This window comes from Sprattus sprattus, assembly GCF_963457725.1.
Source record: "Sprattus sprattus genome assembly, chromosome: 7".
In the NCBI taxonomy this organism is placed as follows: domain Eukaryota; kingdom Metazoa; phylum Chordata; class Actinopteri; order Clupeiformes; family Clupeidae; genus Sprattus; species Sprattus sprattus.
The window spans coordinates 19,912,204-19,939,063 of record NC_137926.1 but is presented as its reverse complement, the minus strand read 5'-3'; the positions used below and the strand labels follow the sequence as shown (position 1 = coordinate 19,939,063).

The window sequence follows — 26,860 nt, the reverse complement described above, 5'->3', positions numbered from 1 at the left end:
CACCTGTCCTTGGCGTTGCCTAAGCTGCGTAATATATATATTAGATCTGAGGAACATCCGCTTCCTTGTAATGAAAGGTGCTGATGCTGCATAGGTCAATCATTACTGACATAAACGTGGGCAATGCTAGAGATAAAACGCAAAAGAAAGGCGTGGTGTTATTTACAAATTGGTGCATTGTTCTTTTCTCTCTCTTCTCTGTTGCACAATAAGGAAAATGGTGGTGTTCAAAGTTGCAAGAAGTCGCCGGATTAGTCGCTAGTCACTAGACAGGATTTTTTCCGCTAGGGTAGGTCATATCAGAACTCTCATTGAATTAAAGTAATCCCAGGATTAAATATATGTACCAGGAACAACAACAACCCCTTACAAGGCCCTCAAAACTGATCTTTTAAGCAAACTTAACAAACCCAACAACGCCATAGTCCTGCAATTTTCAAACTGTCAGAGAATACAACAAACAATTTGATTGACCACTGGTGGGAAAATTTGCTCTACATTTGCATACGGTTGATTCTTTTTCACAGACCAAGGCAAAAACGACACAAGGATGGCAGCACTTTCAGATAAGGGAAAAAGAGCTGGTATGACATTAATGTTGGTGACCGGTTCAACACAACGGAACATGTCCCAATACCACGGAATGGCGGTTATGGTTGCCGTCCTATTTTGACCCATAACTTTACAGCATACTTTATCCACGTTTAAAATGATCCTGTAGTCCAAACTAATGATGAGATCAGTACATTGAAAAGAAATGGGCCTCTCCCAAAATCCAACAAAATAAGCTAGCAGGGTGAGAAGAGGTCAGGATGATCCTTAATATTTACTAGAGTTGGGAGGTATTATTATGCTTTTACGAAAACCGTTCATGAAGATAAAAATGTTTGTTTTTTTCCATTTCAGTTCATTTCAGTTTTGTTCCTGCTCAGCTCACTTGTCTTGATCCTTGCCCTCTCAGTGGCCTTATTTCATCTTTCTTCTGTCTTTTGGTGGGGTCCATGTCTTGTGTCCATGTCTCTGTCCTCGTAGCTTTCTCTGTTCATATCTCTCTGTCAGTCCTCCCCTCCATTCTCACCCTCTCTGTCTCTTTCTTTCTCTCTCTCTCTCTCTCTCTCTGGTCATAAATAAGCATGGTCTATCGGAGGCCACCTCCCCTGCGCTGATACAGCCAGGGCTGCTGGGTGGGAAACGAGGCGTTTTATTGGAGCACAGCATGGCGTTCATAAAAAACAACGAGGAAGCGGGGTGGGGTGTGTGGGAGTGGGAATGGCACAGAGTGTTTGAGTGGCCTCCCAGCTCGCCCCTAAAGCCACCAGTCCAGCTGTCCCACCCGGGATACAGAGCAGAGGAAAGGCTGGGCAATTTCCGCGTTTCGCCCTGATTTACACACTCACATGTGTGATAGATCCATGCATGTTTTTCTTTGTGTGTTTTTAATTAACATATGACTACCCCCTGTCATTGAGGGTATTAAAGATATTTAAACAGAGGGGTGTGATGCTGGACAGAGCTAGTTGCAGGTCTTGTCTCGTTTTTCTTTCTCTTTCTCACACACACACACACACACACACACACACACATACACACACACCCTCACTCCCTGACGTGCCCCCCTACTGCATGGGAACAGAGTGTGCAGTGTGTAACTCCACCCCTGACGCAGAGCCGGGCACACAAAGGCCCCGCTGTTAGTGAGCGGAGAGGGCCGATCACTGCCCACACTTATTCCACTTCAGCGTCTCTCTGGCAGCAGGACCCCGGAGCGGAGGAGCTGGAGGGAAAGAGAGAGGGAGAGAAAGTGGAAAAGGGTAAAGCAATCACGTGACCAACATGTATGTGTATATATACATGCGCACACACACACACACACACACACACACACACACACACACACACACACACACACACAAATATATATATGTAAAAGCAGTCCCAGCTGAGGCCACAGTGGGTTTCATGCCCACGGAACCAAACGATCCAGTGACGACTTGTTCCCTTTACCTTGGCCAGAAACCCGACCTCTCCAGGCCTTCACCTTTCCCCCACGCTCCCTCACCCCCTTGCCCCGGCCTCCCACAACGGACCTATAAGTCCAAACAAATTTCTACACTCACCTCACTAGATCCTCCTATGATTCCCCATTAAACCACGTCGCACTGCTCCGCAATTTATAGTTTTGTTCACATTTGTTCCGTGCCCCAGGTGTCCTGTCTGCAATTCAGATTTATTTTTCCTTAATCCATATGCTCATATTGTCCCCACACTGATTTAGGGCCTCTCGAAGCAGGTATGTCACACTTGTCGTAGGGCCCGGTAAAACACTGTTGGTGAATTGGAGAGACAGGGGCTCTCGTAGTTTCTTTTAAACATGGATACTCTCAACGCGCTTGTTGTGATTCATTTATTTATTTTCCCTCTCTTTTTTTTTTAATTCAATCCAAAGATTTAGACATTTTTATAGTAGGTTGGTTAGTTGGGGCTACGTGTCTACATCCCATCGCAAGTGGGGGTGAATGGGGGCCAGGCCGGTGATGAATTGATTATTAGTTCTGCATTGTAGCTTTGCTGCTTTTCTCTTTTTTACCCCCCTCCCCACCCCACCCCTTCAAGCCCACCTCAGCTCCTTATTGCTGATTGCTAATATTTATAACCCCCGGGCCCACTTAACAGGGCCTGCCGTGGACGGATGATAAATCGCTCAGCAATTGCTCCCCGTTTAACCTGCGCCGGCGTAAACCTGTCAGAGATGAATATTGTAATGCCGTGGAATGACGAAGAGGGCCAGGTACAGTTCAGGCTCGGGCGCGAAAAAGCCCGACAGCGTTCTTAATGTGCGTCTCTCCACCCAGCGGCAGGACGTTGCGGTAAATAACGCTATGCTTTGGAGCAACGGCGTCCCCTGCCCTGGGTTAGGTCAGAAGGGTGGCCAGTGGATCCAGGGAATGTGTGGAAATATTTAGTCGTCACTAATACCTCTGCTATCTCTCAGTGTTTGCTTTGGGGACAGTTGAATTATTTGCGTCGCCTTGTTTGATGTGGATTAGCGACAAGCGTACAGTCCGAGATCAGAACTTTTCGTCTCCATTACACACCCAGCCGAGAGAGTTGTATTTTCACAGTAAAACGAAGACATTGCTGTGCAATTTGTGCCTTTTTTGAACACAATTAAAACCAGGTTTGATTAACTTCCACCTCAGAGTTGTTTAGTCTGTCGGGCGTGCAGTCAGTTAGCTTTGCCGTCTGTGTTCTGCTTTCTCACCCTATCACCCTCGCACATCTACTGCAGCCCAGATTTATTTTTCCCCCCACCAGTGCAGACTCTGTAGACGGTGTTTTTCTCTCCCTCTCCCTCCTCCTCCTCCTCCTCCTCACAGCGTTTTGAGTGAGGAGATCAGCTGGCACTCACGTTGGATTGTTTCTGTAAGTGTAAGGTAAGGTTCAGTGGCCTTGGCCTCTGCAAAGTTTTCCCTCCGCAGTGCAATGCGACGTGTTATCAAATTCGCATGCGGTTCATGCACTTGGTTGGGAGATTTATCGCCCTGTTAAAGATGAGGGCTGAGACCGCATTAATCCCGCACAATCCAACATCTGCTGCAGGCATTTGATCTTGATCTTGAGCGGCGAAAAACAGTTTGAGCTATTTGTTGGGGAAACCTGTCAGACAGTTGGTTCAGAAACTCGCAGTTCACTCGTTCATAAAAAAAAAGATTAACGTGAGCAGTTGAAGTGGTTGATTGCATATAACAGTTTCTGTTACTGATGAATGTAAATAAGGACATAAACTAGTGCCTTACAATAAATACATATAAATGCATTCAGGAAAGCTGTAGTGTCTCGTGAAGTAAATCAAACTGTTGGCTCTACCTTGTCATCTTGGAAGCGACCTGTATCTAGACTTCCAGAAAGCTATTGGGTGGTTGTTATCAATAAGAAGCAAATCCATCTCCTGATCCTCGCCACTCCGATCGAGCGCTGTAATCAGCCAACCATGTGCACTCCACTGACCAGTCAGGTGGATAAGCTTGCGATTGGTCTAATTGCTCTAATTGTAATCAGCATAAAGGACGCGCAAGAGCACTCACTAATTCGTCAGCAAACGAGGCATCTGAACTGGGGAGGCGTCCACTGTCTGGAGCCTGAACCTTTACACTGCGGATCCGTCTGAGAGATTTACGTATCGATTGGATCTTCTACTTTTTTTTAACATTGTAATCCGTTCCCATAACTCTCACCTGCCTTCACAAGAAATCCTTCAAGCTGTAACGGTTCTGAAGGGGGAGGGTGGGTTCTTGATGCCGTCATTTCTGATTGTTGTTTCTGTGGCTCTCAGGGAGAGCAATTGACAGCCAAAATAAACAGGCTCAGTCCCGGCTTGACCCCTGCGACCTCTGCTTTTGTTCATTCTGTTCTCTTATCTTCTCTCCTGACAGTGATGACTCCTCTCACTCAGACACTGACTGACTGACTGACTGTTTCTCCTCCACCTCTGCAGGGCCAAAGAGTACGAGACGGTGGTTGAGGCAAAGACCCCGGTTCCAGACTCTCCATACAAGGCCAAGTAAGTTTTTCTCTGCACGGTTTTTATCATCCGCATTTCTTCACAGGTTCACACACACACACACACACACACACACACACACACACACACAGAGAGAGAGGGAGGAGGAAAGAGTAAATGTGTATTGTGTGGTCTGTGCATCCCTGTGTCTCCAGGCTCCAGCGACTAGTGAAGGACCTGCTGAAGCAGCTTCAGGGCCAAGAGAGTGGCCAGTGGGCCAACAACCGTGTGAGTGGGCTGGACCGCACCCTAGGGGAGATCTCCCGCATTCTGGAGAAACAGGTACGTCAGGTCAGGACTTCTAACCCCACCCTCAGCCCCTGTCCTGTCAGGCAGGCTGGCCGCCAGTTCTCTTCTCTTATCTCCCCTATTCAGGAAAGACCAGCTCACCACCTCCCCCTCCATTTTTATTGCAGCATCACTTCTTACTCAACACCAAAGGCAAATTTCTCATGTTAATATTTATTTTCCCGTTACATGGTGGGGGGTGCATCCTTACTGATGGAATGGTTGAAGAATATGTTGGGAAGGTATCGCTGCTGCACCTCCTATCTTCGTTTGCTATCTTCTGCCACTTCCTCCTCTGGACACATCAGATCAGATCCCAGTGATGGCTTTATGGCGTCTGCTGACTGGAGCTGATACCAGGCCAGTCACCAGATACCTCCAGCCGTAATGGGAGGAGAGCCGGGGAGAGGGTGGAGGGATGGGTTTGGAGTTGGGGGGTGGGAGGCGGAGGGGGAGGGGAGTGTATGTAGTTGGAATGGAGGACACGTCTGCTGCTGCAGGGCCATGAGGGTTTATTGTCTTAGGGTGGAGGTGAAGCTGGGAGGAAGAGGGTGGGGGTGGGATGGGGAGGGTGAGGGGTTTGGGAAAGCAGTTGGGGTTGTGGGGGGGGTGGCAGAGATTTTTTTGGAGGGGAGAGAGGGGAGCAGTGCAGGCCTGATAAGCAGTGCTGCTGGCTGCTCTCCCTGCTCCGCTCAGCCCTCTGCTTGGCAGCCGGCCGCCCCGTCTCACAGTCAGCACGGAGTATCACGTTCCCTCCTCCACCCCACCCCCCCACCCCTCTCTCTCCCACAGCCCCAGCCCCGGCTCCTTGCCCTCGGTTATTTGGTAATGAGGGCCAGATTAGGTGCGTGTTTGTGCTGAGCACATGTTATTAATAGTGGGAGCTCCCAGTCATGAGACGGGCCAAGCATGTTTCCAGAGTTTGCCTGGGCCGGCTTGGCTACCGGCACGCGCGAGATTGCGGCTTTCGTACAATAACATGTTGGTTTTTCGAGCGTAAATGTAGACCAAATGATTTCCAAGGCTCGCAGGCATGCGTGTTTTTTTTAGTTTTTTTTTGTGAAGCTACTCAGACCGAATCTCTGTCTCTGGGTGCCAGCTATGCTTCAGCTGCGCCCGCCATGGCACCTCGCCCTCTGTTAGCGGCGAGCGGATTGGTATTGTTTATGTAGCAAAGAAGAAGAAGAAAAAAAAAGTTTAACCCTTTTTTCAGCGTGCCAACAGCACCCTCAAGAAACTGCTTTTGCAGACAGGTTCTCATCAGAGGTAATTATCCGAGGCGAATTTTCGGTTAAAAACTAAAGCATGAATGCTGTCTTGTCAATGACGAATGGCTTTATTTTTTTAAATCACTTTTTTGGCACAGGCTCATCCACATCAAAACATTAATGAATGTCAGTGATACTCCATAGCTCTAAGTACTTTTTTGTTCAGCCTAGCTCTTACAAGATCACTACAGTGGGATCAATAACAGTGGGACGTCCCACAACACCTGTCACTCTGTCACCCTTTTTTATGAACAGAGACTATATACTGCCCCTGTGAGTGGCACACACACTAATTCTCCCATCAGGCCCGCCCTCACAGCAGCTGGCTCAGGACTGCAGCTGGCCCTGAGTTGGGACAGACCCGGGCCAGCTCCGGCCCACAGTCAGCCCTTTGACAGGGTAGGATGGAGGGGAGGTGTCGCATGGCAGTGGGTGGCAGGATGGAGGGCTGATGGTGTGTGTGTTGTCCTAGCCTGGAGGGATTGATGGGGTGGGGTCGGAGTTTCCCCCAGGGAGAGGGCAGGCTGGCAGGAGCAGCCGCTTAAAGCCAGAGTAATGGAGAGGGAGGAGCCCAGGGGGAGGAGCAGAGGAGGAGGAGAGGGTGCAAGATGTTAGGGGAGCATAACGGGTCTGATGCACATACCCACATGTCAACACAAACACAAACACACACACACACACACACACACACACACACACACACAAACACACACCATTTTAAGAGAAACAAACACATACACACACCAACATTACTCACTAATAAACTTGCTTCTTCTATACCAAAACCTTTCCCTCCCTTTTTTACCCTACGTATCTGACCCCCCCATCCACACCACTGCCATCTCTCTCTCTGTCTCTCTGTCTCTCTCTCTCTCTCTGTCTCTCTCTCTCTCTCTCTCTCTCTCTCTCTCGCTATCAAATTCAAATAGCTTTATCAGCATAGTGTTCTATTAAAAAAAAAAAACAACAACAAAAGACAAACCCCAATCTACAACAGTCAACAATGAAGCTTAAACTCACACGCACTCGACGCACACTTAGCCAAACACACACAGATGCTAACAAGCCCCTCCACAGTGTGTATTCAAGCCCGCTGTGATACAAGTGCTCCCACCCCCACCTCTGCTCTTGTGTAACATTAGTCCTCTGAGGGCCAGAGGTTAGTGAGGACAGCAGCAGACTCGCCATTCATTTCCTACCCTCACCAATACAGACCACACTCCTTCGTCTGCTCTTCTCTTTATTATTGTTTTTCCTCGCATACCCTTTTATTATCGTTTCCTCTTTTTTTTTTTCAAACTCACTTTCTTGTTGAAGTGTTAAAACGAACCACTCCAGAGGTCTTCTTGTCATTTGTTTTTCTTTCTCTCTTTCTTTCTCTCTCACGCTTGCTCTCTCTCTCTCTCTCTCTCTCTCTCCCACATTTACGGAATAGCAAAGTGTTAGTGGACCTGTCTGTTCTTTGAGCCGGGGCCTGGTGGGAACACAGGGTCCCGCTGTACAGTATCTGGGCTTCATTTAAGCTGTCCGTCAAAGGTCTGCTCCCCTCCACCTCCAGCAGCGCCGACGGTATCGGGACCCCCACCAAGCAGCGCCGCACCTTGGGCCCGCTGCACCGTATGGCAGGGCCTGGCCCTTCAAACCAGGGTTTCCTCCTCCTAATTCCAGGGCAAAGTCAAATAAATATAGTCTCTGTCAGCAGGGAGGTCTCAGCGTACACCCCCCCAACCCCTAGGTCCTCAAGTCCTGGAGTCGCTGTATGTCGAGACCGTTTAGATTATTTGACCTAACAAGCATCTCTAGTGTCGTTGACTCACCTACTAGATTTGTTTTCTTTTTTTCCCCTGTCATGCTGGCCGATATCTGATTCAGTCTCCACTTTCTCTCTTTAATTCTACAGACAACACCCGACACCCCTTTTCTACTCCCCCCATCCTGTTCGATCCCCACAAACACGCGCGCACACACACACACACACACACACACACACACACACACACACACACACACACACACACACACACACACACACACACACACACTCACTATCACACACACACACACACTATCACACACACACACACACACACACACACACACGTATGCATACACCTCTCTATGTCCCACCTTCCTTCGTTTCGGCTCCCTGGCTCTGGCAGTCCCCGACCCTGGTGAGGCGGTCCCTCTGTGGCCACTAATGGTTTATTTTGTGTCAAACCAGATTTCACTTCTTCAGCGGGGAAGGGTGGGGGGGTGAGGGGGGGGATTGAGGTGACTTGACATGGTTGAAGTGAGGAGCCCTTTTTTTAACCCCCCCCCCCTTCCTATAGGTGTGTGTGTGTGTGTGTGTGTGTGTGTGTGTGTGTGTGTGTCGGAGAGTCACAGGCCAGCATTTTTACCTTTAGCATATGACCTCACGTATTTACATTCTGCATGGAGAGTGTTTGTCACTGCTTTCAAATAAAGCGGGCTTTGGGGGGTGGGGGTGGGGGGGTGCTGCAGAGACAAACGGCGCTCCTGACGCTTGAGGGACTGTCAGGGGCCTGTGCGGGCCTCAGTGGGCCCAGCCGGCCCGGGTCTGCTGTTCTGTATTTACATTCTCATTTGCCAGCTGTCAGGGCCCCTGGCTCCCCTCGGTGCCTGGCCAGTGGCTCGCCTCTACCTGAGCTTGCAGAGGGGCCGAGGGGGGACCAGCCAGGCCTTCTCTGTCTCCATCTCTCTCTCTCTCGCTCGCTCCCTCCCTCTCGTCTCACACTTTTCATATTCTTGTTTTGTGCCTCATTCTGTTAGTTTGCCGCTGCTTCAATTCAATTTCAGAGGCTTTATTGACATAAAAGTTTACACATTTATATTGTCTTAACTTTGTCATTGATGTGGGCAGATATAAGAGATTCTGTCTCACTCATTGACAAACTCCTTGAATTCGCTTTTATGCACAGATCTGAAAGGAGCAGACCAAGAGTTGCAGTCTTGAGTTCAACTTAAGGGAGTGATTGAGTGTTCTTTAGCATTTAGCCGTAGCGTTAGGTTTTATATTACAAGCACTGTCAATAGGTTTAAAAAAAGAGCCTGGAAAATGCACCTAATTGACTGCAGAGGAAAGAGTGAAATGAATTTGGTAATTTTAAGTTGATGTCCTTGTGTCTCCACTAGGTGGCAGATCTCCTCAGTTGGTATTTTTCTGTGACAAATAGAGAGATAGGAGGTTAAATCTGACTGAGATGCTATTTGGGTGAAATGTGGACCACAAACCTCATAGTTAGCATCGGAAGACAAAACAACTATGCCTGTTCTCTTTGCATTTAATTTTGTGTTTCACTTAATTTATGATTTAAACACTATTAGAATTAGATCTTACAATGAGCTAGTAAAGAAATATTTTTTTGAGCACTGTGATGCTGTTATATTTAAATTATACCAAATGCAAACAGAAATATAATTTCAACCTCAAACCTGATGGGACCCAGTCAACACTAGATGTGCATCTTTAAGATTGTAATTGTAAATTACAATCTACAAGATGTAGATTTGGATTGTTTGTAAGTTCTTACAATGCCTCAACAACTTTGAAAGTGGTAAGGATGAAATAATAGACGTAGACCTCTGTTCTTCCATGAGAAACCCCAGTGCGTTTGGCTGACTGGTGGGGGACCGTGAGGGTTTTAGATCTCCTGAGAGAAAAGGCTGCTTGGACATTGTTTTGGCATTCCTTCATAGTCTGCTGTCACTAAAGTAATTCTTGGCGCTAAATCTCCAGGTAATTCCTTTTGTCCCCTCTCCTGGCTGCCATTGTCCGTGTGCCGTCGCCTGTCTCTCTCTCCCCCAGGTGTTTGCTTAAAGAGAGCATGCAGGGAGACAGCTTTTCAAGGAGCCTGCTTGACAGACAGGTATGTCTTAGAAGTGCCCCCTTCCCACCCAGACTGAATCCTCCTCGAAAACATCCCAATTTAGTTAATGAGAAATGAACAGAATTGCTTGTCTCATGTGAGGCATTGTTGGTGTCCTGTGTTCGCACGGCCGTAGATTGTAGTGAACTTTAGCTGAAGCTATGGCACGGGTTGGGTTACAGCCTCAGTAATTGCAAGGTATGTGCAGTACGCTGGGTTTTGTGTAAGACTGCACCGCACAAAGGATCGTGCTGGAGAAGGCTGGGAAGTGACAGCTGATATTCATGCACCTAAGAACCCTAATTGACTGCTTTAGAGTAATTAATTGGCTTAAGACTCTTATCGCCCTCTTGTTCGGGTCTTAATCATTGGCTACAGTCATTGAAAGGTTGCAATTAAAAATCGGGCACGCATGGCAGCGGCGGTCGGAGCAGACGTGCAGGCAGTGTTCTGAGGGGGTGCAGCAGTCAGAGAAATTAAATAAATAAATATTGCGAGGAATCAAGGTGTCTGTGGTTTTCTGAGAGCCAATGATATCCCTTCATTTGATCCGCTGTTGCGGTCATGCAAGTTCTGTTCAGCATCATCACAACTTTTGTTTTTGTTGTTAAACGCAGTGCGTGAAGACTATTCTAATCTCATATACATAAGCAGGCATCCGGCGGTCGGTGCGGTCTCTTTGATTTTGAGCCTTGCCTGTCTCGAAAATGAATGCATCTCCCTTTCGCTGAGTAAACTCCAACCTCTAATTGTTTCCCCCACCTAAATAAACCTTCACAAATCATCTTCAGAGCTGCGCTCTGTTGCATCCCCATCATTGAAGTCCCGTAAACACGCAGGCGGTTAACTCGCTTTCCCTGAGAGCTCTCGTTGCTGGCCAGAAACCCCGCTCTCAGGCCCTGTGATGCTCTTTCAGGCCTCTCCGCTAAGTGGGTACTATGTTTACTTTGCTGTTTTTGGGGTTTCCGCAAAGCTCCCCATCCAAGATTTAATGCTTGCGGAGTGTGTCCCTGATGTGTTTGAGCTCCTTTCTAAATCATCTGCCTTATTGGTTCTTTATGTCGTTGAGTTCTTTTTTTTGTGGAAAGGGACAGATGTCTTCTACACGTTCAGCTATGGTCAGCCGGAGATGGACAGACAGACCAGTGGACAACCCTCTGTTGGTCCCCCCCCCCCGCCATTGACAGTTGTTCCCCATCTGTTTCAGAGGACCTGAGCGTTTGGGGTGTTGACCATCCCTCCTCCCCTGCTCTGTGCTTTCATGTTGGCTAATTAGAGTGGTTCACGGAAGGCCAGCATAGAAGTTGAGTCAGGCTCCCCCCTTCAACTCACTCCAGCCCGTGCCTCTGTCGTGTCCGTCGCTAACTGAAGCTGTCTTGCCTTCTGATTAGCCGCGATGCTAATTATAGCTGCTGAGACGTAATGATGAAGAACAGGCGCGGTACTTTATAATTCATGTTTTGTCTGTCATCCCCTCGTTCTCTTCCAGCAACACTGACCTCCGCCAATTGCCCTCTTGTCTCTGTTCTGTCTTTGTGGCAAGACATCTTTTTTGTATCTTCCTCCCCCCTCGCTTTCTTCTCTCTCATCCTGTTAGCCTGTCACTAGCGTGTTTGGCGGGGGGAGTGAGGAGCGTATTTCTTCTCCTCCCTGCAGAGCCCAAGGATTAGTCATATCTTTCCGTCAGTCGGACCTGCTTGTGTTTATGATGTGCAGTACGATATTCTCTCATATCTTAATCCGGACGGAGTATTTCATGTCATAGCACAACACGGTGACCACTTGGAAAGACTCACTTGGATTCAGATGTGAGGGCTTAGTGTAGTGCCTTGTCTCAGTTTGTTGCGACCGGCTACTGTGTTGCTGCATGCTATGTGCGGTTGCTCTAAACTTATAAAGCTGAATTAAGTTTGATTTGGATTCTGCCATTCCTCCAGTGTAGCGGCATAGGAAAATGTGTTAGGCGCTTATTGTCGAGGTCTTTGCTGACAGTGCCCGTTGCGTGTGTTTGTTTAACTTGAAGTCTCCCGGCCCCTCGGGATCCAGGCGCTGGGTACTGAAAGCTGTGAGGGAGACGTTCCTCCTGTTCCGTGTCCTTGTTTTGTTTGGTCAGAAACGGCTTGTTAACACCTTGTTTCTGTCCGTGTGTGTGTAGAGTCCCTGTCACGCGAGCCGCAAACAAACACGCTTTCGGCTTGCCTCTGTGATGTGGCTTGCTGAAAAGGGTCTATCAAACCCAGATGTTGTGACTGCCAAGTTTAGAGAAGAGAGTGAGTGGGAGAGAGATTGGGGGGCTAGGTTGAGCCTGCTGGCTGTAATGGGAAGGCAACATTTTGTTACAATGGACATGACGAGGGGAGTGGCGTATTGTTGCAGATCCCTGTGAGATCAACCCTTAACGTTCTGTAGCCAGAGCTGTCCTAGATTCAGTCCCCCACTGGGGACTCGTTTATGAAATACTTACGTTTCTCTGCATTGCTTACTCAAAAATGCAATATTAAATATACCATGAAATAAAGCCGTTCAGCTTGAAAGGTGTATAATGCTCTAATTTGCCTGCCACACGATCTCTTCATTGTTCCTTTATTTCTTTTATTTGACATTTTTTTGTTCTCCTAAGTAATGGTTGCTGTCCACCACGACAGGGAGGGCCCATTACTGTATCTGAGCTTGACAAACCTCAATAACACAGCGCGGCCTTTGGGATGCGTAAAAATGCCATTTGTCCAGCAGGAGCTTTGGGAGTAAGAAACAGCGGGGGTGTATAATCTGCCCAGGTTCCCTCCCTGTGTTAATGGCGTTCACTCCACCTCTTACAGACACATGGACCTTTTAGTGTCATTTGCTGAGAGGCAGAGGGCGCTTACAGCGGAAGTTAACACTTCATTAGTGACTGAATCCAAAAGCATTATCTCTCGGGCGCCTCAGCAGAAGGCTTTCTTGTCGAAATAAATGGCTGAATCAAGCCCTCCCTCTTGTGATTTTTGTTTCAAAGCCTTCAGTCTCCTCCTCTTCCATCTCCCTCAGCCACATTGCAATAAACTCCTGCAGAGCTGACCAATTAACCCGGTAAGGGCTGAAACACACCAAACGCGTTTCTAAAAACGTTACGCTAGCAAAACCATTGTTTCCTATGGTACGGTGCGCCTTTCCTGTGCACCTCTTATCCGCTGCGCGTCGCGTCGCGTCTTTCTAGCGTTTTTGAGGTGCTCTTAAAAGTTTAATTATTCTCAACTCCTCAGCGCAAGGCGCGGAGGCGCACCGCTCATCAATGTCACACTCGGCCCAGGCAGGTTGCGCATGCAGCTCCATCGTAGGCGCCGGGCTAAACAGCCTGGTGCGCCTGCGGCTGTTTTGCCCGCCGCACTTTGCCAAGATGTTTTTGAAGTGTCTGCGTCTTTAGAAACGCGTTTGGTGTGTTTCAGCCCTAAGGCAGCATTATCTTTTGTTAAGTTTAAAAATGTATAGTATTAGTTCTCCTTCAAATGCTTCAACCCTGTCATTGGACCATGTATGCAGCTTTAAAGTTGTTGGGTCTTCATAGGGATCTGGCAGCAAGGTCAGTGGATTTATCCTTTATCTTATGAAGAGTCATGCCCCATGGAATCAGCTCCCCACAGCACCAAGTTAAAGTCCTCCTTTTTTTAAAAGGCCATTTTGGGTGGCTTTTTCCACACACCCCTGAGGGCTTTGAGCAGAGCTTGCTGATGGCAGGACTAAGAGGTGGAAAAGCACTTCTAAGTTTTCCAGAACCATATTGATCACAGATTGAGAGTTCAGGATCCTTTTGACCCTCTCTCTGTGGGAGTCCTTGCAGGCAGTGCGTGATGGAGCCATCCGAGGAGCTCGCCGCTAATCCTCCCGCTTTGTGCATCACACACATCCCCTTTGGTTTAGCTGACAAACGTGCATGTTCCAATCTCTTAACCCCCGCCAGCTCTCGAGCCTCTCCTGCCACCGGATCCGTCAGAGCTGGGCTTTGACGGCTCTCTTGATTGACAGGAGAGGAGCTTATGTGTAATTTTGTGAGGCGCTTCCTCTGTTCCATGGTCAGATGCGTTTAGACTTGTCTCGGCCCTGTATAACACACTCAACACGTATGAAGGCTCACACACACACACACACACACACACAAGCACACACAGACATACACGCACGCACACACACACACACACACACACAGACACGCACACACCACACACACACACACACACACACACACACACACACACACACGCATACAAAACTCCCACTTCACTCTGTTTGAAACAAAACACAGGCTGAAGTGCTTGCCGTTTAAAGCAGTCACATAGCACAGCGGAGCCTGACCTCATTAGGTGTGTGTGTGTGGGGGGGGGGGGTGGTGGTTGTCCCGCCATTGAGGTCTGTGCTTTTCTTTTCCAGCCCGCATCTTTGTGAACCATCAGCTCCATCAACACCCTCTTTCCCTCTTTCTCCTTCTCTCCTCTCTTTCTTCCATCCCTCTCTCATCCTCTCCTTTACCCTCCAGTGAGGTCCAGGCACTAACATGCTTCATAAGAGAGGGTTCACTGCTTTTACTCCTGAGGTCGAGGCCGTTGCTCTGATGGCTTCCTCTTTACTTTTTAGCCAAAGTTAGCCAAACTCTTCGCCGTGTACTTTAAGACTAGTCACAAGTGGTATTTAGTGACATACCTGCTAAGACGGTCTCAGTTGTCAAAGCATATAAAGTTAGAGAAAATGTCTTCCACTATAAGTCATTGCCCAATACAGAAGTTTAATGACAACCAATAACATCACCATTTAATTTTACAATCCAGTATTCCATTTTGGCACATGGGGTTATTTTCATCTGTAATAATCCGTCAGATTACTGACTGTTACTGGTCTCATAGGAGAGTTTTCTTTCTTCTGCACCCTCTCCTCCTCCTCCTCCTCCTCCTCCTCCTTCTCCTTCTCCTCTTTCTTCTTTTCTCTCTGTTAGCCCCCGTCCTCGCCCAGGGCCCAGGTACGGAGAGGGTTCACTGCCAGCACTGTTGGGGTCAGAGCTGTTGATTTACGTGGTTTGTTGCTGTGGCGAGGGAGGGAGGGTTGGGGGGTTAGAGGGGGAGGAGAACCCTCTGCCAAACACTGAGACGTTTCCTTCCTCTGCTCAAAGCAAAGGCCAGTGCTCTTGACTCCGGGGCACATCTCAAGCCTCTAAAAGTATGGCTCACTTAAAGAGCCCAACTTTGAACTTCGGAGGGGAATTTTATGGTGCAAGTAAAAACGTCCAGTCTGTAAACAGTTTTGGTTTGTGAAGCCCCCAGACAGTTAAATGGCCATATCGAGTTCCTCATACGTCGAGCGCACAACAGCATCTCCTTACGACTCACCGAGCGCCGTTTGGTTGACCCTTTACGGGATCGGTTGAACATTAACTGTGAAATAAACCATGCCAAGTGTATGAGTAATTCCAAAGGCCTCCTCCCTTGCTCATCTGTGTGCGCAGAAGTTTTTTTTTTCTGGGTTTTTTCGCACTCCTCCTTTTTCAAACAGCTTTTCTGTTTCCATTCCTGGATCCCTGTATTCCCTGAGCCCTTGTTTGTCAGGCCAGACCACCCTGCTTTGTGTGCAGATCTCCATATTTGTTGTCCTGTGTTGGGGTTTGGCTGGTAAGGGGGAGGTGGGTGAGGGTTGGGTGTAGGGTTATGCACTTTTGAGATTTAACAGGAATTCGTAGGGGATCACTTTGTTTCAGATTTCAGCTTGGGCTCCCCTTTGGAAGTTGGAGGTTGGGAGAATGAGAAGATCCCTCTTCTATAGAGGCAATGTGATAGCCTGTTCTGTTTGACTATGTATTCCTAACTCTTTCTCTCCCTCTCTATTTCTCTCTCTCTCTCTCTCTCTCTCTCTTCCCCTCTCTCTCTCTCTCTCTCTCTCTCTCTCTCTCTCTCTCTCTCTGTCTGTCTGTCTCTCCCTTGCTCTTTTCAGAACAATGCAGATCAAGTAGCGTTTCAGGTGGGAGGGGGACTCTCTGCCCTGGAACAGATTCTGCAGGTAGTCACCGCCACCTCCACTCCGGCTGCAGTCCCACGCATTCCACTCAAGTGAGTACCAGCCACTCAAATCCAATAAAGCCTGCAATCTCACCTTACACTCGCCCAGCCTCACAACACGCTTTCAGTCAAAGCTCGCTCTCGCTCTCTCTCATTCTGTTTTACTTCCTCTCTACCTCTTGCCCTCTGTTTGTGTTTTCCTTTTTTCTTAAATTTACGCTCATCATCTTCAACAAAGCTCATGTTTGTTCTTATGCCTGTTTTTTTTTTTTTTTTTTTTTTTTCATGAATTGACGTTAAAACTCTTCCGTCTTTTGAAATCTTACGAACTTGTAGTTGTTCAATGCTGCATCTGGTGTAAATGTTTTTTTATGTGGACTACGGTTAAATGCATATTTCATGTGTCCCAGTGTCTCTGCGGTTGGGTGAGGGTAGGATTGGGTAGATCCAAACCGATCTACTCCGGCCTCCAAACCTCAACTCTGTTAGCCCGCCCTTCATTTTTTTCTCCAGGTTAATATTGTTTGTGGATTAGTCATGGTGGGCTGCTCTCCGGCTATCAAAGGAAGCTTATGCAAACAGCGGCTGCCTTCCATGTTCCCGTCTAGGGACGTCCACCCTGTTAGCCAAACGTCTCAGCACAGGCCTAGAGGGCACCAGACCTACAAGGGTGGCCTACTACATTTTCGGCTTGTGTGTCATCGCAGTCCAGATTTTCCAGACTCCCTACAGCAATCCCCTCCACACCCCCCCACCTCCTGCATAACCCTCCCCCATTACCCGTCTCCTCTGACATTGAGATTCTGCCTCTGCCGTGGCCATGATTAGTCAGCCCCCCCCCACACACACACACAGTGCAGTTAGAAGAAGTGACTTAAACACAACTCCTCTGTCATTTCTGTGTACTGCCTATGCCCTCATCTGCAATAAATACAGTATGAATGTATAATGAATAAGAATGGGCTCTGCAGCAACGAGAAATGGGGGGCGTTGCATTTAAGCGATCCTACTTTGTCCTCTTTTATTTGCTTTATTTTTTTTAATTCCTGATATACAAAAAGCACATTTGCATCATCCATCACTCGCAAAGCGTGGCGTTTTTTGAAAAGTGGCTGTGGCATAAGCGCGGCTGCCCAGTGGATAACCTCGGCGAGACGGTTATTTTCGCTGGTAAAAGGTCCCTAATGGACTGGAATGGCCTCTCTCCCCTGCTCATTAGCATTCTCCGTTTTCCGAATCTCCATTAATGGAGAAACACTACTTATATTTATAATGCTTTTCAGGCCATCTAGTGTTTATTGATTTTTTTTCTTCTCCCTCCTCCCCTCTCTGTCACTTGCTTACTCTCTCTCTCTCTCCCTTTTTCTCTAACTCACTCTGTCGTTCCGTCATTAATTCCAGAAAATGTGAAACTGACTTTTGTGTCGTAATGGCTTTTCATGAACTAGTTTGAGGTTGTTTGGTTTTTTCCCCTCCGTCTCTTTTTTTAAAAGTATTTAAATTTTTTCAATGCTCGGAAAGGGCAGAATTAGCCTTGTGTGTGCATGCCATGACTGGTCAGTGCGGAGTGTTTTCTTCCTCCCGTGTGTGTTTTGCAGCAGGGAGCCACTTGACATGCTCGCATGCTGAACACACAGCTTAAAGCTCTCCGAGGCACTTCTGTCATTGTCTCCTTCTCCTTGTCCAATCAAAAGCTGAAGTGGTCCTGCGGTAATGATAAAAGAATGGCCTTGCAGTTCCCTCCTTTCATGACTGAACTACCACCCTTGCCCCAACTTGTTGAAAAGTGTGTTTCTCCCAAAGTTTCAGTGATTTGAGTTTGGGGGGGGGGGGGGGGGGATGGAGAGAGAGTGAGAAAACAAGGTGTTGTTATTTTAAAATAGTGAATGGAAAAAGAGCATGACAAGAAATTCAAAAGTAATTAACATCTTTGCTTGGAGTACAGTGGCATGCAGAGGTTTCCAAGGAAATACTATAAGGTGAAAAGTCAAGTGATGAACTGATCTCCAAAAGGCATAAAGTTAAAAATAAAATATTCTTTTCAACATTAGATGCAAGATTGGTGTGTTATGTTTGTTTTGTTCTATTTTAAAGTGATAAAAAGAAAGGAGTTCCATGCTGAAGTTTGGGCACCCCAAGAGATTTGAGCGCTCCGATAACTTTTGCCAAGGTCTCAGACCTTAATTAGGTTGTTAAGGCTATGGCTTGTTCACAATGATCGTTAGGGAGGGTCAGGTGATGCAGGTGACTCCTCAAACCTTCCCAACAATCGACAACCATGGGCTCCTCTAAGCAGCGGCCTAGCACGCTGACAAATAAAATAGTTGACAACCACAAAACAGGCAAAGGCTATAAGAAGATATCAAAGTGTTTTCAGGTAGCCGTTTCCTCAGTTTGTAATGTAATTAGGAGCTGGCAGTTAACAGGAATGCTGGAAGTTAAGTGGAGGTCTTGCTTGAAATACTGAAGGAATGTGTTGTCTACTGGAAATCTTTGACAGCTATTCATAGTCAGATTTTTTTTTTTACCAGGGGTGCCCAGACTTCCTCACACCATTATTTATTTATTTATTTATTTATTTATTTATATATATACAGCCGCGGAAAAAATTAAGAGACCACTTCAAAATTATCAGTTTCTCTGGTTTTACTATTTATTGGTATGTGTTAAAGTAAAATGTACATTTTTGTTTTATTCTATAACCTACTGGCAACATTCCTACCAAATTTCAAATAAAAATATTGTCATTTAGATCATTTATTTGCAGAAAAATGACAATTGGTCAAAATATCAAAAAAGATGCAGTGTCTTCAGATCTCGAATAATGCAAGGAAAACAAGCTCATATTCATTTTTAAACTACACAATACTAATGCTTTAACTTAGGAAGAGTTCAGAAATCAAAATTTGGTGGAATAACCTTGATTTAAAATCACAACTTTCATGTGTCTTGGCATGCTCTCCACCAGTCTTTCACATTGCCGTTGGGTGACTTTATGCTACTCCTGGCGCAAGAATTCAAGCAGCTCGGCTTCTTTTCATGGCTTGTGACCATCCATCTTCCTCTTGATCACATCTCAGAGGTTTTTTATGGGATTCAGGTCTCGAAATTGGGCTGGCCATGGCAGGGTCCTGATCTGGTGGTACTCCATCCACACCTTTACTGGCCTGGCTGTGTGGCATGGAGCATTGCCCTGCTGGAAAAAACACTTCTCAGAGTTGGGGAACATTGTCAGAGCAAAAGGAAGCAAGTTTTTCTTCCGGGACAACGTTGTACTTTGCCTGGCTGAGGTTTGTAAAAGACCATAAGGATTGAAAAAAGCGGACTGGAGGTTCTTCTAAGTTCGTCTTCTCTGATGAGTCCAATTTCACAGTAGGTGCAAGACTCTCTGGCTTGTAGGCCTCTCCAGGTCTCCGTCTAACCATCAGACGACCATGTGTTGGGCAAAGCTGAAAATTGGACTCATCAGAGAAGACGAACTAGAAGACCCTCCAGTCCGCTTTTTTCAATCCTTATGGTCTTTTACAAACCTCAGCCAGGCAAAGTACAATGTTGTCCCGGAAGAAAAACTTGCTTCCTTTTGCTATGACAATGTTCCCCAACTCTGAGAAGTGTTTTTTCCAGCAGGGCAATGCTCCATGCCACACAGCCAGGCCAGTAAAGGTGTGGATGGAGTACCACCAGATCAGGACCCTGTCATGGCCAGCCCAATTTCGAGACCTGAATCCCATAAAAAACCTCTGAAATGTGATCAAGAGGAAGATGGATGGTCACAAGCCATGAAAAGAAGCCGAGCTGCTTGAATTCTTCGCCAGGAGTAGCATAAAGTCACCCAACGGCAATGTGAAAGACTGGTGGAGAGCATGCCAAGACACATGAAAGTTGTGATTTTAAATCAAGGTTATTCCACCAAATATTGATTTCTGAACTCTTCCTAAGTTAAAGCATTAGTATTGTGTAATTTAAAAATGAATATGAGCTTGTTTTCTTTGCATTATTCGAGATCTGAAGACACTGCATCTTTTTTGCTATTTTGACCAATTGTCATTTTTCTGCAAATAAATGATCTAAATGACAATATTTTTATTTGAAATTTGGTAGGAATGTTGCCAGTAGGTTATATAATAAAACAAAAATGTATATTTTACTTTAACACATACCAATAAATAGTAAAACCAGAGAAACTGATAATTTTGAAGTGGTCTCTTAATTTTTTCCGCGGCTGTATATATAATCAACCTATGGAATATTTCAATACTAGTAGCTGTTTTATGAGTCTTAAACTTCTTTGCATAGGAAATCCGTTTTTTCATGCAGATTTACATTTTTAAGTACAGTCCTGCATTTGTGCCCCACTGACCAACATTTGTGGCTGCTTAGGTCAATCTGTGAGTTGTATGAGGCGGGGGGGCGTATGTGGTGTGATGACAGCGGAGAATGGCCAGTCCACGTCTAGCCGAACTGTTTTCTCGGCACCCCTGGTTCCTGTAGGTGCAGCGGGTTGGAGATTAGAGCAGGAAGGCCATCTCCAGGCGAGGAGGGCCCTGGCCTCTGTTTTCACTCAGCCTGGGTCTCTCTCCTCTCGCTCGCTTGTGCGTGTGTGCACACGTGTTCATATCCTCTGTTGCTCACACACACACACACACACACACTCTCTCTCTCTCTCTCTCTCTCTCTCTCTCTCACACGCAGTCTGTCTAATCATTGCCGTTGAGCTCTTCGTGTTGCCACTGCACCACTGTGACCGGTGTTCCCAGGTGGCTTTGGGGCTCGCTGCTGAACCTGTGATAACCCTTTCAGCTGCACATCAATCTAGCACGGTGCAAGAAGGGTTCCCACCCCTCCCACGTACCCCCCCCCCCCCCCCCTTGACTGGTGCGCCAAGAGGCCGTAAAAACCCAAACATCCCTGGTGTGGCGTCTCGTGGTCGTGGCCCTGGCTGCTCCTCGGGGACCCAGCGCTAAGAGACGAGGGATATGCTGCTACCACGAGGGCCGGTTAAATGGGCTTTTTATCACAGGCTGAAAGGAAGAATGTGAGAATGGGAAGATGAGAGAAAAAGGGAAAAAAAGGTGGTTGGCATGCTTGGTCATCAGATGTCATTGTTGGAAGATGGAAATGAACAAACATTACCAGCTATTAGTACTACTAGTTTTTCTAAATATTATTTATGTATGTGTTGGAAAAAAAGAGATAATAAGGGCAGGGGTGGTTCATTCTGAAACAATCCTCTTAACCTTACTCACTTTCTTTTTTTTTGAACTTTTATTAGAACAAGTACCTTGACAATGAGTCTCACACAGAATGGCATACAATAATACATATAGTTATAATAACAATATATATTACAAGTCTATACCAAATAAAAAGAAAACACAAATGGCAGAAGAGTTATCCCAATGCGTTCACATAGTTTCATAATCGATCCAGCTTGTCCAGTCAGATGTCAACAGAATGTTCATTTTAACAGATACACTGTAACAGGTGTCCATCTTGCTAAATAAATGTCCATTCGGAGTCGTAAACTTGCAGTTAAACTTTCCATACAATTCACAGCATGGAGCCTCTGGGCCCACTGGTCCACGGTAGGTGGGTGGGGCTTGAGCCAGTTTACTGTGATCATTTTGTGGGCAATTATCATCATAACTCTGATTATGTACAGTGTGTTTTTCCCTAGCCCCATTGAAGGCATAGTTCCCAAAATCAGCTGCTGTGGGTCAATCGAACTGTCTAAGTTCAAGATCTCCTTTATCTTCCCCTTCACCTCCTCCCAGTACCTCTGCAATTTAGGGCAATCCCAGAAAATGTGGGAAAAATCCCCTATTTGATCACAACCTCTCCAGCAGAGAGGGGAACACTTCTTGTCATACTTAGATATTACTAAGGGTGTTTTAAAATATCTCATCCTTAGCTTCCAACTAAATTCTCTCCAGGTTGGACTACTTAAACATTTGTGCCAGGACATCCAAGAGCTTTCCCATTCTTCATCTGTAATAATGATGTTAGCCTCCAATTCCCATTTACCTTTTATATCCAGTGTATCAATAGATGTGTCCATATGAATTCTACCGTATATACAGGATATTATATGTTTTGTTTCGATTCGATACTCAGCTATCTCCACCCAATACTGTTCAAAATTGCCTGGTGATTCCTTAATTTTCCCCCATTCCTTGTGTGTGGTCAAATAGTGCCGAAGTTGGAAGTATCGGAATAGATCCTTAGATTCAATACCATACTTAGCTTGAAGTTGTGCAAAAGCCCTGAGAGTCATTCCTTCAAATAATTGACTTGTTGTGGTCAAACCCTTCTCCGCCCATCTTCTAAAACCACTGTCTAATTTAGCAGGCAAAAAATCCGAAAGATCAGTTATTTTTGTTGCCCTAGAGACAGATAATGATAGATTTAATACCTGTCGTATTTTCTTCCAAACCTTTAATGTATACTTAACCCATTCATTTTGTATTCTTAGTTTACGCAATGCTTTTGTCGTCAGAAAGGGGAGGGCTGAGAGTGATGTGTTTACTGAACTTTGCTCTATATGTACCCATTTTGTTTCCATATCCAATCTCATCCAGGAGACCAGTACTCTAAGTTGTGCTGCCCAGTAATAACTTCTGAAATGAGGCAAAGATAAACCGCCCTTTTCTTTATGTAAGCAGAGAACTTTGAGTCTCACTCTCGGCCTCTTGTTCTGCCATATGAATCGGGAAACAAGCTTATCTAAGATCTTAAATGTAGATACCGGGACAACAATAGGAAGAGAGCAAAAGAGAAATAACAGCCTTGGCAGAACATTCATCCTAATGGTTTCTACCCTCCCAACCAAGGAAAGAGGAAGCATCTCCCACCTTTCCAGGTCGTTTTTGATCTGGGAAATAAGTTTGTCATAATTTGTGCTGTATAATTGAGAGGAAATAGGAGTCAAAATCACCCCCAAGTATCTAAAGCCCCCTTTTGACCATCTAAATCTCACAAGTCTGTCCAATTGTGTAGGCCAGCTTCCTGTGATCATCATTGCTTCTGATTTCCCCTCATTAACCTTATGTCCTGAAACTTCTCCATAGTTCCTCAGACATTGCATAACCGCTGGTATAGATGACAAGGGATTTCTTATAAACAAAAGAACATCATCTGCAAACAACGATATCTTATGCATCATGCCCCCCTTATCTGCTATACCTTCAATTTGATCATTAACCCTTATTAACTCAGCCAATGGTTCAATACTTAGTGCAAACAAAATAGGAGACACTGGATTTCCTTGTCGAACCCCCTTCTTAAGTTTGAAGAATTGAGAGCAGTGTCCGTTAACTCTAACTCTTGATATTGGGTCTTTATTTAGAGTGTTAATCCATTTAATAAATGTCAAATTAAATCCCATTTGTTCCATAGTATAATTTAAATATGACCAGTCCACCCTATCAAACGCCTTCTCAGCATCAAGACTGAGAAGCATTGAAGGAAGAACAGAGTCTCTTGCTACTGATTGTAAATTTAGAACTCTTCTAATATTATTTGCACCTTGACGGCCTGGGATAAACCCAGTCTGATCAGGATTGATTAAGTTCCTTAGGTATTTCTGCATTCTATTCGCCAGTATAGAACTAAGAATCTTTACATCACTTCCAAGCAGACTAATTGGCCTATAGGCGCCACACTCTAGTGGATCCTTCCCCTCTTTGTGTATGACTGTTATTATAGCCTCTGACCAGCTCTTGGGTGGGTCATTCTCATGCAATGCATAGTTAAAGAGCCCACAAAGCTTAGGCACAAGCTCCTTCATAAAGGTCTTGTAAAGCTCTCCAGGCAGGCCATCTGTCCCTGGGGAACGGTTGTTTTTCAGAGATCTGATGACACCTTCTATTTCACTTTCTAAAATTGGGGCCGTCAACTCCACTGCCTCTGCATCTGATAGCTTTACTAAGTTAAGATCTTTAAATATTCCCTCCATTTTCACCATGTTTGGTGCTTCCTCTGGTGCATCATAAAGATTCTTGTAAAAAGTTTGAAATGCCTCTGCCACTTCTACTGGATGTGAAACCTCAGCTAAGGATGTTGGGTGCCTTATTGTAGGAACAATACGGTTTGACTGCTCCTTTCTCAACTGGAAGGCAAGTAGCCGGCTTGCTCGATTCCCCATCTCATAATATCTTTGATTTGTATATCTGAGCGCCCCCTCGGCTTTGCGTGTAAGTAATTCGTCCAGAGCAGATCTACACTCCTCTAGTTGTGTCAATATATTTTTGTCCCCAGTTACTCTATGCTCATGTCCCAATCTTTTTAGATCACTTTCCAATTGTTTCTCCTTTTCAAGTCTCTGTTTGTTTAATTTAACAGCTATTTCTATACATTTCCCTCTCAGCACCGCCTTAGCCCCATCCCAAAGGGTGGAGGGGGATACTGCTCCATTATCATTTATTGCAAAGTATTCTTCTATAGTTTGTTTTAGTTGCTCTTGGGTTATCGGGTCTGTTAGCAAAGAGATGTTTAATCTCCAGTATTTAAAATGCCTTTCGAAACCCAAGTTCAATTTCAGTCTTACTGGGCCATGATCAGATAGAGTAATAGGTTCTATAACACACTCCTTAATTTTATGAAGGCTCTGCTTTGAAATGCAAATCAGATCAATCCTGGAGTATGAGCCATGAACCATAGACAGAAATGTAAAATCTTTTGTCGTTGGATTCTTGACTCTCCAGCCATCTTCAAGCCCTAACTCTTCCAACATATGTTTTGCAGCTCTAGCTTTCCTGCTAGGGGGTCCATGGTCTGTAGGTAATTTGTCTAATTTTGCATTTAAGACACAATTAAAGTCTCCTCCTAAAATGATGGTACCTTTAGCTTCCCTTGCCAATATGGATGCAACATCCTTAAAAAACGAAGGATCATCTTCATTCGGAGCATAAATATTCATGATGGTCAGATCTATTCCACCTATTTTTCCTATGACTGCTATATACCTGCCCTGAATATCCTTTACTTCCCTATGTACTGCAAGACCGCTGGATCTACTAATCAAAATTGCCACTCCTCTCTTTCTACTATTTGGACAAGATGCATAGAACACCTGCTCCACCCAATCTCTTCTCAATTTCTTGTGCTCAGCCTCATTTAGGTGAGTTTCCTGTAGTAATCCTATTGAACAATTGAATTTTTTTAACTGAGATAGAATCTTTTTCTTCTTTATGGGATGATTGATACCTTTAACATTATAACTGACAACCCCTAAATCAGACATAAGTAATCTTGTTTCTCGTTTTTTTTCCTTCCCCTAAAATCCCCTGTGTTCAAAATAAAAAGCCTTACTTCAAAAATGACCTCATTAACTTGTGTGGACTTAACAGACATGTCAAGGATATAAGAACTAAGAACAAACACATTTAAATGAACAAAATAAACACCTTTAGCTTCCATAAACCCAGCTGGCTGAAGAAATGTGTTCACCAGCCCCTGTTGTATTATAGGCAGAGAGTTGTGACCTCTAACTCTCTCTGGGGAATATGCACAAAGTGCCAAACAAACCACAGACCAAAGAACATAACCAATTCCCTGGTGAGGTTTTCGTCCCATCTTGGGTATTATCATAAAGAAAAATAGGAGCCTTTCACTCCCTCTTACCTTAAATATCACTCACATATACTCATCACTTATATTCAGTGTGGCTAGCCGTTTCAAATGTCATATAAAATGTCTCATTCCTGTCATGCGTTAAACTTTCAAAAGTCTGTTAGCGTAACCTGTGCACAAGAGTCATTTTCTCAATCCTGCAGAAAAGACCGTAAATCTGTGTCCCTCAGAGATGCCGCTCCTCTTCCTCTCTTCCCGTCCTCCTGCCTTTGCCATGTCAATCTCGAAAGGTCACGTTCCATCTTCTCTCTCTCACTCACATGCACCACGATGCCCAACTCCCCAAGGGTCGGCAGAGCCTCTACCAGCGTTGGAAAAGTTTTCACTCCCGTCTCCAAGGTGACTCTAAGCTGCGCAGGAAAGCGGCATCCGGCCCGAATCCCCTTCTCCTTCAGCTGCTTTATTACTGCACGTACCCGCGCTCTTTTCCTCTGTACCTCCGGAGAGTAATCTTGGTCAAAGTATATGAGCTTTCCCTGAAACTGGACTTGTTTCTGCGTCCATGCTTGTCGTAGCACCGCTTCTTTCACTGTGTAATCCTGAAATCTCACAATGATGGAACGCGGAGGTGCGGTAATGTCTGGTTTTAGCCCCAAAGATCTGTGCGCCCTCTCAATATGTACGTTCATTTCAGGCGGTAGCTGCAGCGTAGTTTTAATAAGTTCTTTTACAAATCCAGCCATATCTCTTTTCTCACTTTCTTCAGGGACTTGATAGATTCTCAAATTGTTACGGCGCATTCGGTTCTGCAGGTCATCACATAGGTCAGTGAGGGCCGCCTCACGTCTCACCAGATGCCGGAGCATCCTGTCATGTCGTTGACTAGTATCTTCATCTACGCCGACTCTGGTCTCCGTCTCTTCAACCCTCTGTTCGAGATTCTCCATGCGTTGTTTTAGATCCGTTACCGACGTTTCAAGTCTAGACAGCGAGGCTTTGGTGTCAGTAAACGACTCCTGATTTTCTTTCCTTAATTCTTTCAGTTCTCGAAGTATCTCCGCCATATTAAATGCTCCTTCTTCTCCACTAGCGTTGCCCGGGGCAACGTTAAACAGCGGCCCTTTTTTTCCTTTTGCCTCTTCTTGGGATTTTTGCTGCTTCCCTGCGTTTCTTGTATCTCTGGACGTGGTCATATCTTTCCTTAGAACTAAACTTATCCCCTTTATCATAAGAATATTATTTTAATCTAGCAAACAGCCAAACCACACT

General features: G+C 45.7%; 1 protein-coding gene across 1 annotated transcript in view; it reads left to right on the top strand.

Annotated features, from left to right (window-relative positions):
• scaper (S-phase cyclin A-associated protein in the ER) overlaps positions 1-26,860 on the top strand; it is a gene marked incomplete at its 5' end in the record, with an annotated part of 104,681 nt that overhangs the window by 42,597 nt on the left and 35,224 nt on the right. Inside the window, 3 exons of the mRNA XM_080841850.1 lie at positions 4,496-4,561; positions 4,717-4,843; positions 15,957-16,072. Of these exons, the coding sequence (XP_080697976.1) occupies positions 4,496-4,561; positions 4,717-4,843; positions 15,957-16,072 (309 nt within the window). The remainder of the gene's footprint in view (positions 1-4,495; positions 4,562-4,716; positions 4,844-15,956; positions 16,073-26,860) is intronic.